The sequence below is a fragment of the Pteropus alecto genome, unplaced genomic scaffold (genome assembly GCF_000325575.1).
Source record: "Pteropus alecto unplaced genomic scaffold, ASM32557v1 scaffold202, whole genome shotgun sequence".
NCBI classification, from domain to species: Eukaryota; Metazoa; Chordata; class Mammalia; order Chiroptera; family Pteropodidae; genus Pteropus; species Pteropus alecto.
In genome coordinates, this window is record NW_006432451.1 from 2,946,769 (window position 1) to 2,960,061 (window position 13,293).

General features: G+C 39.1%; 1 protein-coding gene across 5 annotated transcripts in view; it reads right to left on the bottom strand.

Annotated features, from left to right (window-relative positions):
- Window positions 1-13,293, bottom strand: part of ANKS1A (ankyrin repeat and sterile alpha motif domain containing 1A) — a 175,762-nt gene that overhangs the window by 107,371 nt on the left and 55,098 nt on the right. For all 5 annotated transcript variants that reach the window (XM_006907348.3, XM_015585905.2, XM_006907347.3 and 2 more), the window contains exons 2-3: window positions 2,172-2,252; window positions 279-435 (exon numbers count right to left, since the gene is read on the bottom strand). In XM_006907348.3, the coding sequence (XP_006907410.1) occupies window positions 279-435; window positions 2,172-2,252 (238 nt within the window). The remainder of the gene's footprint in view (window positions 1-278; window positions 436-2,171; window positions 2,253-13,293) is intronic.

The window sequence follows — 13,293 nt, forward strand, 5'->3', positions numbered from 1 at the left end:
CAGGATCTGTGTTATTTCAAATTTTGCACAAGAGGTTAGTATTCGTATTTTTATTATAGTACTATTCCAAATATCCATGATTCAAATGCATATAAATGCATCCTCACGGAGTAAAGCCTCCCTGATGCACCAAGAGGAGTAGTGCTGAGAAGAGGGGAATCCTCTTAGGGTATGGAAGAATTGGTTCCCTGAGACGTCAGCAGTGGGATGAAGGCAGTGACGGGGTTGCTGGGGTCTTGGCTACAGCTAAATGGAAGAAAGCTTCTCTTCCTTCCGACCTGTTCATTGACTTTGGTGTGTGAGGGCCCTTGATGGATGAGTAACCGCACTATCTGGGCATCTCCTTTCCAGGCTGCTAAGTGCAGAGGGTAACAGCCTTTAGAATCAGCCACGTTGGTCAGCGCATCGTTCCTCAGAAGAACCTCAACCACATCCCTAGAAGGCAAAAAAAAAAAAAAAAAAATTAATAATGACTTTGCAGTGCTCAGAAGTCTTTCCAACTAACAGCTCTTTACATATGTATAGCACAAAACCCCTTCACAGCTATTATCTTATTTGGCTCCCCTATCTCTACCAGAGCTCGTGGCCCAGCCTCTTCCTTTTATTCCATGAGCTATGGGGCTGAATCACACTACAATGACACTTCACCTCCCAGTTTATCTAGGCTTTCTGGATAATCCATCCATTTTCCATTATTTTCAAAACGTCTGGTCTCCTTGTCTAAATCTTGCAGTGTTTCCTTGTTTGTGATGTTTAAACAGCATTCAGGGATATAATTTACATAAAAGAAGTCATGCAAGACAAATATAATTATTCACCACATTATTCAGAGCATTTAGTGATGTGGGAGCTGAAGGTGGACAGGCAGAGCAGAATTAAAGTTGTCGCGAACATCAGCCAGACACATATGGTATCATTGGATACATCCAGGAAGAAGGGCTTGGCTTTCTTCTTCATGACACCACTAATTAAGCAGATACAAATGTATAATTATCCCCATGTACGTGAGGTCAAAGAAAATCCCCACTGTAAATAAAAACAGCATCTGGACATCAACTTGGCTAACAAGTACAGTCTTTTTTAAGTTCAAGGTTCACTTTAATTCAGATTACACCACTATTTAAGGGAGACAGGGTCTCTACATGTTTCTTGTTAGCTTTGTCTAAAATAGCTATAGAAAATACATAATGATCACATTTAATATATTTTAGAAAAGTTTAGTGTAGAAGGTAACAATCGCCTCTTTTTGGCACATTGAAGCCAATTAGGCTGAGCCAAATATTGTACAGAATATCACAAGGTCAGGTGAGGGCCCTGCTCCTTGCTCAGAAAAATCTAAAATGGTTCCAATAATCCCTCCTCACAAAAACTAAACTTCTACCGCTTATCTCTTATAGTATTAAGCCTCAATCTCTCTTTAATACCTTCAATTCTGTTACACTCTGGTTTCTATTCTTCAACATCCTGGCAAATCTACTCACTGTACTCCACAAGAGTGCCTGCCTCGTTGCTGAGCCATCATATTCTCCCTCACTTGAAGGGCAGTATCCTTTTTCAGCTGCAATCATTTAAACTTATGCCTCCTCTTAAACTCTCCCAAAGCACACCTTCTCCAGAAAACTTTCCATACGAATCCCACCCAATTCCCAATAACCTCTCTATATTTAAGAGAATTAAATAGGCCATAGTATTTATGTATTTCTCCCCTTAAAAATGGTTCTTGTTGTCTACAAAGCTAATTTTATTTGGGGGAAAAAAAAATGGCAAGCAAAAAGAACAAATAACTACTTTAACAGAAAAAAAGTTTCTTACAACCACTCAATCTATTTTCAGTTTATAAAAGAACTGGTTACCTAAGAGATTATTCAGCCCCTTTATGATCTAGCTGCCCCAAATTTGATCTTCATAGTGAGATGATTGTGTGGCACTGCACCACTTCAGAGGGGAAAAGGACAAACAGAAGAAAAGGTAAAACTTAACCTCTGGTTAAAGTGTTTTTGGAGGTGGGGTGGGAAGGATGTTTAAGTTATACACTGAAGAGAGACTCAGGAATTCTGGATGGACTAAATTTAGTTCATTCTTCTCTGTTCCTCAGCACAAAAAGACAATCCTAAGGCCTGAGTTCTGAAGGGTGGGGCAGTGGGGCAAGAATGTAGCACATCAATACTTACTTATGGCCATTCAAAGCAGCATGGTGCAGAGGTGTATACCCAGTGCTGTCAACACAGTTCACATTTGGCCCTCTCCAGATGCTATAGAGAAGAAAACAAAACAAAACAAAACAAAAAACACCTAAGTCACAAACCAAATTTAGAGACAGCAAGCTGTTTGGAAAAGAACTGTGTGATGTTTAACCAAACTGATTATTTTCACATGACTTCTGACAAAGGATAGCAGCAATTTACCACACAAATGTATAGTATGAGGGTACACAGTGGTTTGCTGAACAAGGAGTCAAATGTCAAGACAACAGTGTCATCATTTAAGAGTGTGTTCTTCTGTACCTTTCTCCTCATCTGTAACTTCATTAATCACTCAGTCTGGGACTCATGCCTCTGAATACTCTCAGGATCATAAGAACAGCTCAGTGAAAGGTCGTCAAAAATATCACTGAACCAAACCACTCAGCCAGTTACAGGTATTGAGCATCCACCTCTATGCTGGTGACTGAAGGTTTGAGAGAGACCTTCACACAGACCAGATAGATAATCATGATGCTTCAACCACAGGACCAAGATCAAGAAAACCATATTCATAAAAACATCAAGCCAGCTGTATTAAGATGCGAGACAATTTTTCCTTTGTGAATGTCTTATTGATAACAAAAAATAACAACAAAAATATACAATTTAAGTGCCTTATTTGAATCAAAAAATACCATCTAGGAAGGTTGAAATGTTATCTTATTTAATCCTCAAAGCCTTAATTCTGATTTCTGTTTCACACCTTACTGCATTGGCCAAAGCTTCTAAAATACTACTAAGTAATAGAGGGCAGCCTTGTTTTATCCTTGTTTTTAATAAGAATGCTTCTTAATGTTTTTGGCAGTGGGTTTGAGAAAGACTCTGTAATATATAAAGGAAGTATCTTATTTTTTTCCCGTTTAAAGTATTATTAAAAACAGCTGTTTCATTTAAATGCATTTTCTGCACCTATAGAAATAATCATAGTTTTTCACATTTAACCAACTAATATGTTGTTATCAATAGGTTTCTTAATATTGAGCCATTCTTTTATTCCTGAAATAAAACAAAAACCTTATTTGGCCTTTCTCTATTATGACCATGTTGGTGAATTCTACTTAAGAGTATTTAATTTAGGATTTTCACATCTGTATTCATAAGTTAGGTTGGTCAAAAGTTTTTGCTTTTTGTGCTATTTCTATTGGATTGTATTAGTGTTAGGTTTGGGTCATGATCAGCTGGGTAGCTATTTACTCATTTCTATACTCAGGAATGAATGACACAGAGCATTAAAATTATAAAGAATCACCAGTAAAACCATCTGGGTCAAAAGCCTTTATGCCTGGATGTTGGAAGTGGTGTTATTTATAACAATAAAAGTCTATCAGTAGAGAAGTTATTATGATAACTAAGGTATAAACACATAGTAGAATTTCATATACCAGTTATATTACTATGTAATAAAACTGAATAGAGATTACAATACAAAGTTAAGGAGAAAAAAGAAACATGATCTTTGGAAACATGGCAGAGTGAGAGATATCCCCAGATCCCTCCCCTTGAAACAACAATAAGCTGAACAGCTAAAACGGAACAAAAAAACACCCAAACTTCACACCAGCACCTCTGAGCATGGGATCTACGCATAAGAGCTACCACAGGTCAGAACCCTGGGTGTCTGGAGGTAGACTTGGAGAAATAAAGAAGTTGCCTCTCGAAGCCACTGGAGCTCCCTGCAGGAGGAGGGAGAGGGGAGAAGGTGCAGAGAGTTCCCTGAACAGCCCTGCCTGAGAGTGCTGTGAGCTCCACGGGGCCATGTCCAGTCATGAGGTCAGAAGACAGAGAAATGGGGATGGCAGAAAAGCGGGGACGTCAGAAAAGCGGGGACAACAGAAAAACTGGCCATGGTTGCAAAACCGAGGCTGAGCTGCAGCCTCCAACCCCTAACCCAGAGGGCCCCTCCTCCTATATCCTCCGAGACCAAATACCGCAGAGTCCCAGGGAAATCTGAGCAAACGCTGCCGAGAATGTCGCTGACACTGACAGAGACTGAAACTGAGAGTAGTTAGTGTGATTAAATATCTATCAGAAAATAAAAAGGCATTTTTAAGACTTTATATATAGTAGGGATCCAAGAGGCTTAGATGCCACCTACTGGAAACCAAAAGTAAAATGCTTTCTTTGCAAAAGGCTAAAGAGAGACCTTTATATAATAAATCTTCTTTCTTGGGGGGAAAAAAAAAAGCAGAATACATTCCCATTAATGCTCAGGCGGAGAAATAGTCCATAAATAGTCCATGACCAAGGTGACAAGGCATCTCAGAAAGAAGGCAAAAATAAGCTTACAGAGATAGAAATATGCAACTTAAATGACAGAGAATTCAGGATGGTACTTCTGAAAAAACTCAGTGAATTCTGAAACGAGTCATATCAACTATTTCAGGAATTGAAAAAACAACTAGATGAGCAGAGCAAGGAGACTGAAACCCTGAAAAAGAACCAAATAGAACTTCTAGAGATGAGGAACAAACTGCAAGAGTTGAAAACTGAAATAGCAAGCTTGGGAAATAGAGTTGACCAAATAGAGGAAAGGATCAGTGATATCGAAGACAGAAATCTAGAAATAAATCAGAAGGAAGAAAAGAAAAACCGAAGAATGAAAAATAATGAAAGAGAAATTCAAGAACTAGCTGATACCATCAGGAGAGGAAATATAAGAATAATGGGCATTATCAAAGGCAAGGAAAAGGAACAGAGACTAGAAAGTATTTTCAGACAAATAGCTGATGAGAATTTCCCAAATCTAAGGAATGAGCTGGACCATGGAATTCAAGAAGTCAACAGAACACCCAATTATCTCAACCCCAAAAGGCCTTCACCATTGAGATGTCATTATTTATCTGTGTAAAGTAAGTTAAGTAGCTGGGCAAACACATGAAGCAAGTTTACTGCCAGCTAAGAGCTGATCCCGAAATTTGACTGCACAGAGTAGTCACGGATGAAAGTGGGCTGGGTACTTTGGTTTCAACTTATGGTTCTTCTGTCTCTGTGTTTTATCTAAACAATGCAGTATTCTTATATGTCCCATCAAGAGATTGGTGCCACTGGATCCAGTGTAGCAGGTTTTTTATACTGTATAGCGATCAGGTCACACCGGGGTAGCTGGTTGGTAAAACCAGAATGTTAGATGTTGCACACTAGTGGCCCTGGGCCAATTCCTTGCATAGTGTTGTGCTCTTGGAAACATGAGGAATTCCCCTAAAGGTCTTAAGCTACGTAGTATGGGTGAGCAGCATAAAGAATTCACTGTGGTTCAAGGCCAGATATGATAAATGCTGTGGTAAGGTGCAGCAGATGATCTGGAAAATCTGAGGAGAGTGAAATTAATATTGGCCAATTCAGTCAGGAAAGGTATTGTGGATCAGGGGACATTTGAGCTGGGCCATTTTCTGTGCTGAACAGAATAAGTGCCTCAGTATATTTTCTGCTGTTTTTATTTATCTTTACAGAGACTTTAAGCAATTTTACCCCAAGTTTTTGCCTGAGTTTTGCTAGATCGGAGGAGTTATATGTAGATTTAAACATGGGTTTTAAATCTACGGATGTTTTAAATCAGGTCAGAGGAATCCTGGTTCTCTTTTAAGATCTAATGTCTGATCATCGTGATTTGGACTTCAGAGTCTTGCGTCTTCCTCTTGTTTGAAAGTGCTTCCCTTTCCTTCAGCATGAATTGTGCATCTTCCCTCAGAGCCTGGCACATAGTAGATGCTCAGTGGACACTTGTTGACCTGAACTCACTTCGGTATCCTTTCTAAGTCTGATCCATGCAGGAAGAGCTCTCTGTTCCTCCTTGCACTCCAGCCTGTGTCAAGTGTGTTCTTTATTGGGGCTTTTGCATTTGATGCTCTCTCTGCCTGTCTCTCTCAGACACTCACATTTTGTTCAGCTCTCTTCTCAAAGGTCACCTTCTTAAAAGAGGTCTTTCTTGAGGACCGTAAAGTATCACCCTGTCATATTTTATCCCCTTACTTTGCTTTATTTGCTGTTTTTGTTTCTTTATAGCACTTAATCACTACCTGGAATCATATTATCTGCTTATTTGTTTATTCGCTCACTTTCCCTTCCTCTAGAATTCAAGCTCCATGAGGGCAGAAGCTTTGTCTTCTCATATCTGTTTTTCCACATAGAGCAGGACCTCATTTAGCACCTGTCTTCATTGTAGAGCGTGGGCTCTGTCTGTATGGCCTGTTTTTATTCATCAGTACTTCGAGGTCCAGCATGCTGCCTGCCATGTGTCAATGTATAGTCAGTTTTTACGTGAGTTGAGAGAGGTGTTTGAGGTGGATTCAGAAGTCACAGGTTCTTATCAGTCATATTCTTCCTTGCCTTCTCCAATGTCTTTAGATGCCATCACAAAACATAGCTGCTTCTGAGGCACAGAAGACGAGGCTTGCTGTGTTCATGCACTTGGGGTGCTATGACACATCTTAGGCCTTTCAACCATAATGCTATTAAACTGGCTCACCAGTTTAGTTCTAGTTTCCTTGGGCCATTTAAGTCCTAGGGATCCTATCACAGTAGAACTTATGGAAACAGAGATGGTAGTTTGAATGATTAGTAACTTGTCCAAGGTCACACAACTGACAAGTGGCAGAGGCGAGTTTTGAAGTTAGATCAGCTAACTGCAAAGCTTCGGCTCTTAACCTAGGTTCTAAGGTTTCTTCATGCAGGATTGCTGTGACTGCTCTAAGTCCTATCAAGATTAGTCTGAGGGTTTGTTCTGCAAGTCAAGGGCAGCTATTGCATTTCTGCATTTCTGTAGAGGTTAGACCTTGTTTAGGAATCTCCTGGACAATTTTTCGCTGTTTTTTTTTTCTGGTTCTCTTGGCACATTGTATTCTACTTTTTGTTTGTTAGTGAGCAGCCCTTTGGGTACTTACTGTTTCAGAAAAACCTAATGAGACAGCTGTGATTGGGAGGAAGACCTATATTGTAAATAGCTCTTTCCTTGGGCTGCCAAAAAGGAAGAAACTTGGGTGGAGGGGGATTTTACTACCATCCTGTCTGAGAAAATTACAGTTTCCAAGTAAAGAAATTACAGTTCTTCATTTTCATTTAGTTTTTATTTAATAATTCCCTATTCACCAAAACTTCTCGATTTATATTTAGGGGCATGGGGAAGGCCTTACTGGTTGGAAATGTTGCAGCTTTATGCAGGAAAGTCCTTGGCTATCTTCCTTGTCTTTTCTAATTGTTTTGAGGTAGTTTTAGTGCTGATTTAAGGTATCCGTACCTAATCACCTGTAAACCAGAGACATGGAGGTAAAAATTAGAAAATGACAGAGGGCTTGCACTTCCTAGATTTTCCAGATCCGTTTCATTTTCTATAATTATAATCCATTATCAAGCGCAGGTATGTAATTTTTGGTTTAGAAAATGAGATCATCGTACGAGTGTAACAAAGTATACATCGTACAAAATGTGCTTTTAGCTCTTTGTCTGGCATGTGCTATAGGAATTCAAGCTGAATAAAGTGTGGAGATACCAGGATGTACTTAAGGCTCCTGACCTTGTCACCAGCATTCTTAATTGACAACAAATAATATCTAGATATCAAAGCACACATATCCTCTTTTTTCACTGAAAATTTTTCTTAAGATTTTAGGCCTAACATGTACAGGCACATTAAGGTGGCCCTTGTCACACATATACAACCATTTATTATTAGCATTTCAATGTTTTTTTAATCTTCTTTTCCCTATGCATAGGTTCTCCTCATTCTTTTAAAAATTATTATAAAAAAACTACATGATTACATTTTCATTGTAAATGTTTTAAACTATGATAGAAAAAGAACAGAACATGAAAGTCCCTCTTCACCATTCTGCTGTGTCCACAACACATTTCCTTCCCCAGAGATAATCAACATTTGGCGAGCACTCTTCCCGTTACCATCCACAGGGGTGTGTCTGTGTGTGTGTGTGTGTGTGTGTGTGTGTGTGTGTGTGTGTGTGTGTGTGTGTGTGTACATATGTATTTATAAAACGGGGCTCATATTTTGTGTATTATACAATGACTTTTTCACTTACCCATAGCAAAGTATGTTTTCAGAAACCTTTTCATGTCAGGACATATAGGTCCAACTTCTTTTCTTTCCTTTGTTGTTGTTGGTGTTGGTTCTATAATAATTCATTTTATGGGTGTACCTGATATTTAATTGCTCACCTACTGATGGACATTAAATTTTTAGTTTTTACTCTTATCAATGAAGCAATCCTGTACAAGTATGTGACTGTACACATGTATAAATGTTTCTGTTGGATAGCTGCCTGGCAGTGGAAATGCTGGCTCAAAATGAATGCCTATTTTTGGTTTTGGTGGATGCTGCCAAATTGTCTTCCCAAAGGAATTTACCAATTTAAACTCACACCAGTGCTATTTAAGACTGCTTGTTTCCCTGATCTTTATAAAACACTTTATAATGTCATTATTTTCATTTTTGTCAGTCTGAGGTGAAAAGAGTTATATGATTATTTTAATTTGCTTTCTTTTGGGTTGTGTCCCTGTAGATCAGTTCTTGTCTGCCTTTTAAGAATTCCTCAGTATTGCCAGATACTTGACATCTTTTCTTATTTTCTTGGGATGAGTCGGTCTGTCTGTCTGTCTATCTGTTTATTTGTGGTATAGGGTGGGAATTGTTCCTGTCACTTCACAGAATTTCAATCAGGAGATGGAGTAAACTTGTGCACTTCAATCTACTATCCTGATACATTTTTCTGATATATTCTTTCTCTACATTATATTACAATTGTGCTTCTTTTTCTTCTGCACATGCCTTATCTCCATTCCCTTTGCAAATTTGGATCTTTGAATCCTCCCCTTTTTAGTCATTGCTACCTCAGTTTGTCCCTATGTATGCTGAATGTTCATTACTATCTTGTTATAACAATTCTGTTATTATTATTTAAGCTTATAATGCCCTTCTTAGTTCTTAGTAAGGGTTGCACTCCTCTGCTTCTATTTGGCTGATAGTCACTTTACTTCTAATTGTTTTTTTCTTTTGTCATTTTGTTTTAGGTGAGCTGAACCTTTTCAATATTACCTGTGTGCAGGCCTCGTAGTGGAGAATTCCCTCAATTTTTATATGTCTGGAAAGGTCTTAATTTCTCCTTCCTTGTAGTGCAGGCTTCGTAGTGGAGAATTCCCTCAATTTTCGTATGTCTGGAAAGGTCTTAATTTCTCCTTCATATCTAAAGGAGAGCTTAGCTGGATACATTATTTTAAGCTGGTAGTTCCTTTCACTTAATAGTTTAAATATTTGATTCCATTCCTTTCTGGCTTGTAAGGTTTGCACTGAGAAGTCCGAGGATAATCTAAGGGGTTTTCCTTTGTAAGTTACCATTTTCTTCTCCCTGGCTGCCCTGAGAATTCTGTCTTTGTCATTGATTTACACAGATAAATAATGACATCTCAATGCGCTAGCACAGTGTCCGATCCAGTTCAATTCAGCAAATGTTTATGCACTACCTTCCACATGCCAGGGTGCCAGTCTCCACCCCTGAGTAGAGTGGGAAAGTCAGACAAGTAATCAAATGACAAAACTGTACACTGTGTGACATTCTTTGAAGGAAGTATACAAAGGGTAGCTAGCTCATGGGGAAATGGGAATAAGGGAGGCTTTGCAGAAAAGGAGATACTTGAGCTGAGCCTTAAAGCGTAGAAGAAACAAAGAGGAAATACCCAAATTTGAGGTCTCCCTAATAGTCTCAGCAAATTGGGGCAACCGCGAGTAACTGTGAGCAGCTGCAACACACAAGTGAAAAATTGGTGAATACAAGGATGGAGAAGCAGGCAGCGCCAGATCACAAAGGATCCTGTATGCTATTGTAAAGTGTTAAGCAGGGAACAATTAGATAGCTATATGTTTTAGAAAAGCCCTTCTGTTGATAGCTGGGGGGTGGGAACCTAGATGGTCAATTTGTTATTCACCATACTGTTGTGATGGCCCGACATATTTCGGAATTTGAAAAAAAAGAATCATTGTGCTAAGCAGCTGTGTAGGTGATGGACTGGAAGAAGTGTGTGACTAGATCCAGGGAGCCCAGTTAGAAGCAGGCAAGAAGTAAGGACCTGAATGAAGGCAGTGGTAAGGAGGACAGAAAAAAAAAGGATCAATTCAACAGAAAAGACAGGATCTACTGACTAAATGACAATAGGGGGCATAAGGGTGGGTGTGAACTGAACAATTCAGTGAATAACGAGAGTAAATTCAGGAGGAAAACCAGGGTTGCTTTGTTTTATGCTTGTGGTAGTGTGAGATAGCAGAGGTCAGAAGAGGAGGCAGAGGGACTTTTGTTTTGCATTAGTTGAGACTGAAGTGAATTTGGGCTCCTACATGCAGCTGTCCAGTCATAGGTGGAATGAGGGTCTGGAACACCATGGTTAAATGGTTAGTTTAAAATGACAATGTTCAAACGTTTACATGCATGCATGTAACCTGTACTTGACCCTTACAATCATATTATAGAGTAGGAAAGTATGTATTGTTATTTCCATCTCACAGGTAAGAAAACTGAAGTCCAACTGACTTGCTGGTTGTCATATAGCTCATTAATGTGGAACTAAAACAAAATCCCACATCTGACTTCTAAGGTATATATACTCCTTCCAGTTTTTCAAGGCAAGGCTTTTGACCTTGACTCTTGAGAAAAAAACAGCTTGGAGCTCTATGGGTTTCCTCCTGCATTAGTTCTCAGGAGGTCAAAGGCTCTCAGAGCACCAAGTCAGGAAAGGGCCTTCTCCATTACAGACTGTGAAGAGGGAGCAATGGCAATGAACTTGAGGGGGAAGAGAGGTTCTGGGCAGCTTTCCACTAATTCCTCATTAAATCAATAAGGAAGGCCTAAACAGGAGTTTGTCTTATCAGCCTTTTTCTGCCAAAGGCCTTCAATTTTCCTCTTTTGGTTATCCTTGAGAAAGGCAGGTTTATCGCTGAACCTCAGGAAGGGCTGGCAGTTTTCCAACACAATGAAATATCGTCTAAAGTTAGTCTAATTTTGAAAAGACTTCATCTTACTTAAATGAATTTCATACATCCTTACTAAAATGCTTTCTCCCTACTTAACTGTTGAAGGTAAAAGGAGAGATAACAAGGAGCCTACAAAACCATCACATTGTCAAGGAAGCTTGTGATCCTTAGAGAAAGACAAAACTTACACGGAGACACAATCGGCATAAAGTCCCCTAAGGAATTCTAGCTAACTGGGAAAAATTAAACACATATTTTTATTTCTGCCCACTCCTAAACCCCATTAAAATGAGAGTAAAAACAAACAGAAAAGGAACGGGAGAAATATAAAGTGAACATAAAATGTCAACATTTTTTTTGGAAAATGAAGAGTAGTTAAGTTAACAGAGCTGAGAGAGTGATTCCAGAGAAGGGGATGCCTATTCACACATTTGACCTAGGAAAGCTCAGGAATTAGAGGTACTAGGTGACACAGGATATAAGGGATGAGAGGCTGAAAGGAAGGGCATGATACAAATTCTGTATAAAAAGGTGTTAGACTACCAGGTCTCCAGTCACATATGGGGCAGCCAGTAGACTATTACTCCTGTACCCAGGCAGGAGAAGGTGGATTTATTCTGTGAAGGAATTGAACCAGATGGGTTCTAGACTTGGTGACATTAGGAACAGCAGAAAGTAGGAGAGCCACTGTATTAAAAACAAAGGTCCTAAAAGGAAGTCTACATCCTGAAGAATAAGATCCCAGCCTTGCTCATCCACTTGGCTCCCAGAATGCTGGCAGCGCTCCCGCCCCCCCGCCCCCCACCACCAAACAAGAGGTTGGAAGTTTCTTTCCTGGAGAAACCAAATGCCAACACAGAAAAGTTAAATAGATGCTGACTTTGGGGGGTTCCCCAACAAAGCACGTAGATTCCTGCCCAGTCACCTTATAGTATATAAAACCCATCCTTGACAAGTTCCTTCCGCCTCTGCATAGACCATCCAATCGGCTTTTTAGTGTCTCGGTCTTAAATGAAATGACAACCAAGGATCACCACACATGAAAAGACAGAGCACAAAACAAAATAAAGGGACTCAAAGGAACAGAAACAAGGAACCAAATAAAACCTCAACAATATTATCATATGAGAACAGGATCAGAAAAAACTGGAACAATCAGTGCACAGTTCTTGGAAATTAAAAAAGATAGTAGAATATATAAATAAAAAGCTAGAAGATATAAGTTTCAGTAAATGTCTCAGAAAGTGGAACCAAAGAGATGGGAAATACAAGAGAAGAGACTTAAAAAGTTAGAGGACCAAGAGAATAAGAAGAAAAGAGAAAATTATCAAAGAAATATCTTCAAAAATTTTCCTAGAACTGAGGGATATGAACTTCCAGTTGAAAGAGTCCATCCTATGCTCAGTATAATAAATGATTTTTTTTTTTTTAAACCCACTCCCAGGGCACATTGTGAAATTTTAGAATGCATTTCAGAACATATGAGATAAAGAGAACACAGTTTCCAGAGAGAAAACAGTTTGCAGACAAAGGACTGAGTGACATCAAAATTTTCAACAGCATCTCTGGAAGCCAAAAGACAAAAGAGCAATCCTTTCAAAATCCTGAGGTGACATGATTTCCAACCTGAATTCTACAGCAGACAAATTATCAGTAGAGTATGAATAGAGAATAAAGATAATTTTAGACATTCAGGGTCTCAAATTTTACCTCCCACACACCCCTTTATCAGGAAGCAGCTAGAGGATATGCTCTACCAAATAAATGAGCAAACTAAGAAAAAGGAAGACGGGCATCCAGGAAACAGCAAAAACAGGCACAGGGAATAAGCCTGTGCAACAGTAAACCTCAAGAAGAGGCAGACCTGACACAGGATGCAGGGTCCAGGGAGATGTCTGCAGGAGAAAATGGAACTTGCAAGATCAATTCATGTGTCTGCCTGGGACGTGGAAAAGAATATTTAGGGATTTAAAAATTATGATCGTAATTTGGGAATTAAGAGTGAGCTGGACATAGAAAACACACAGAAAATCAATGAGAGATAGTTAATGGGCTGTATGAGAAAAAAAAAAAGAGAGGGCT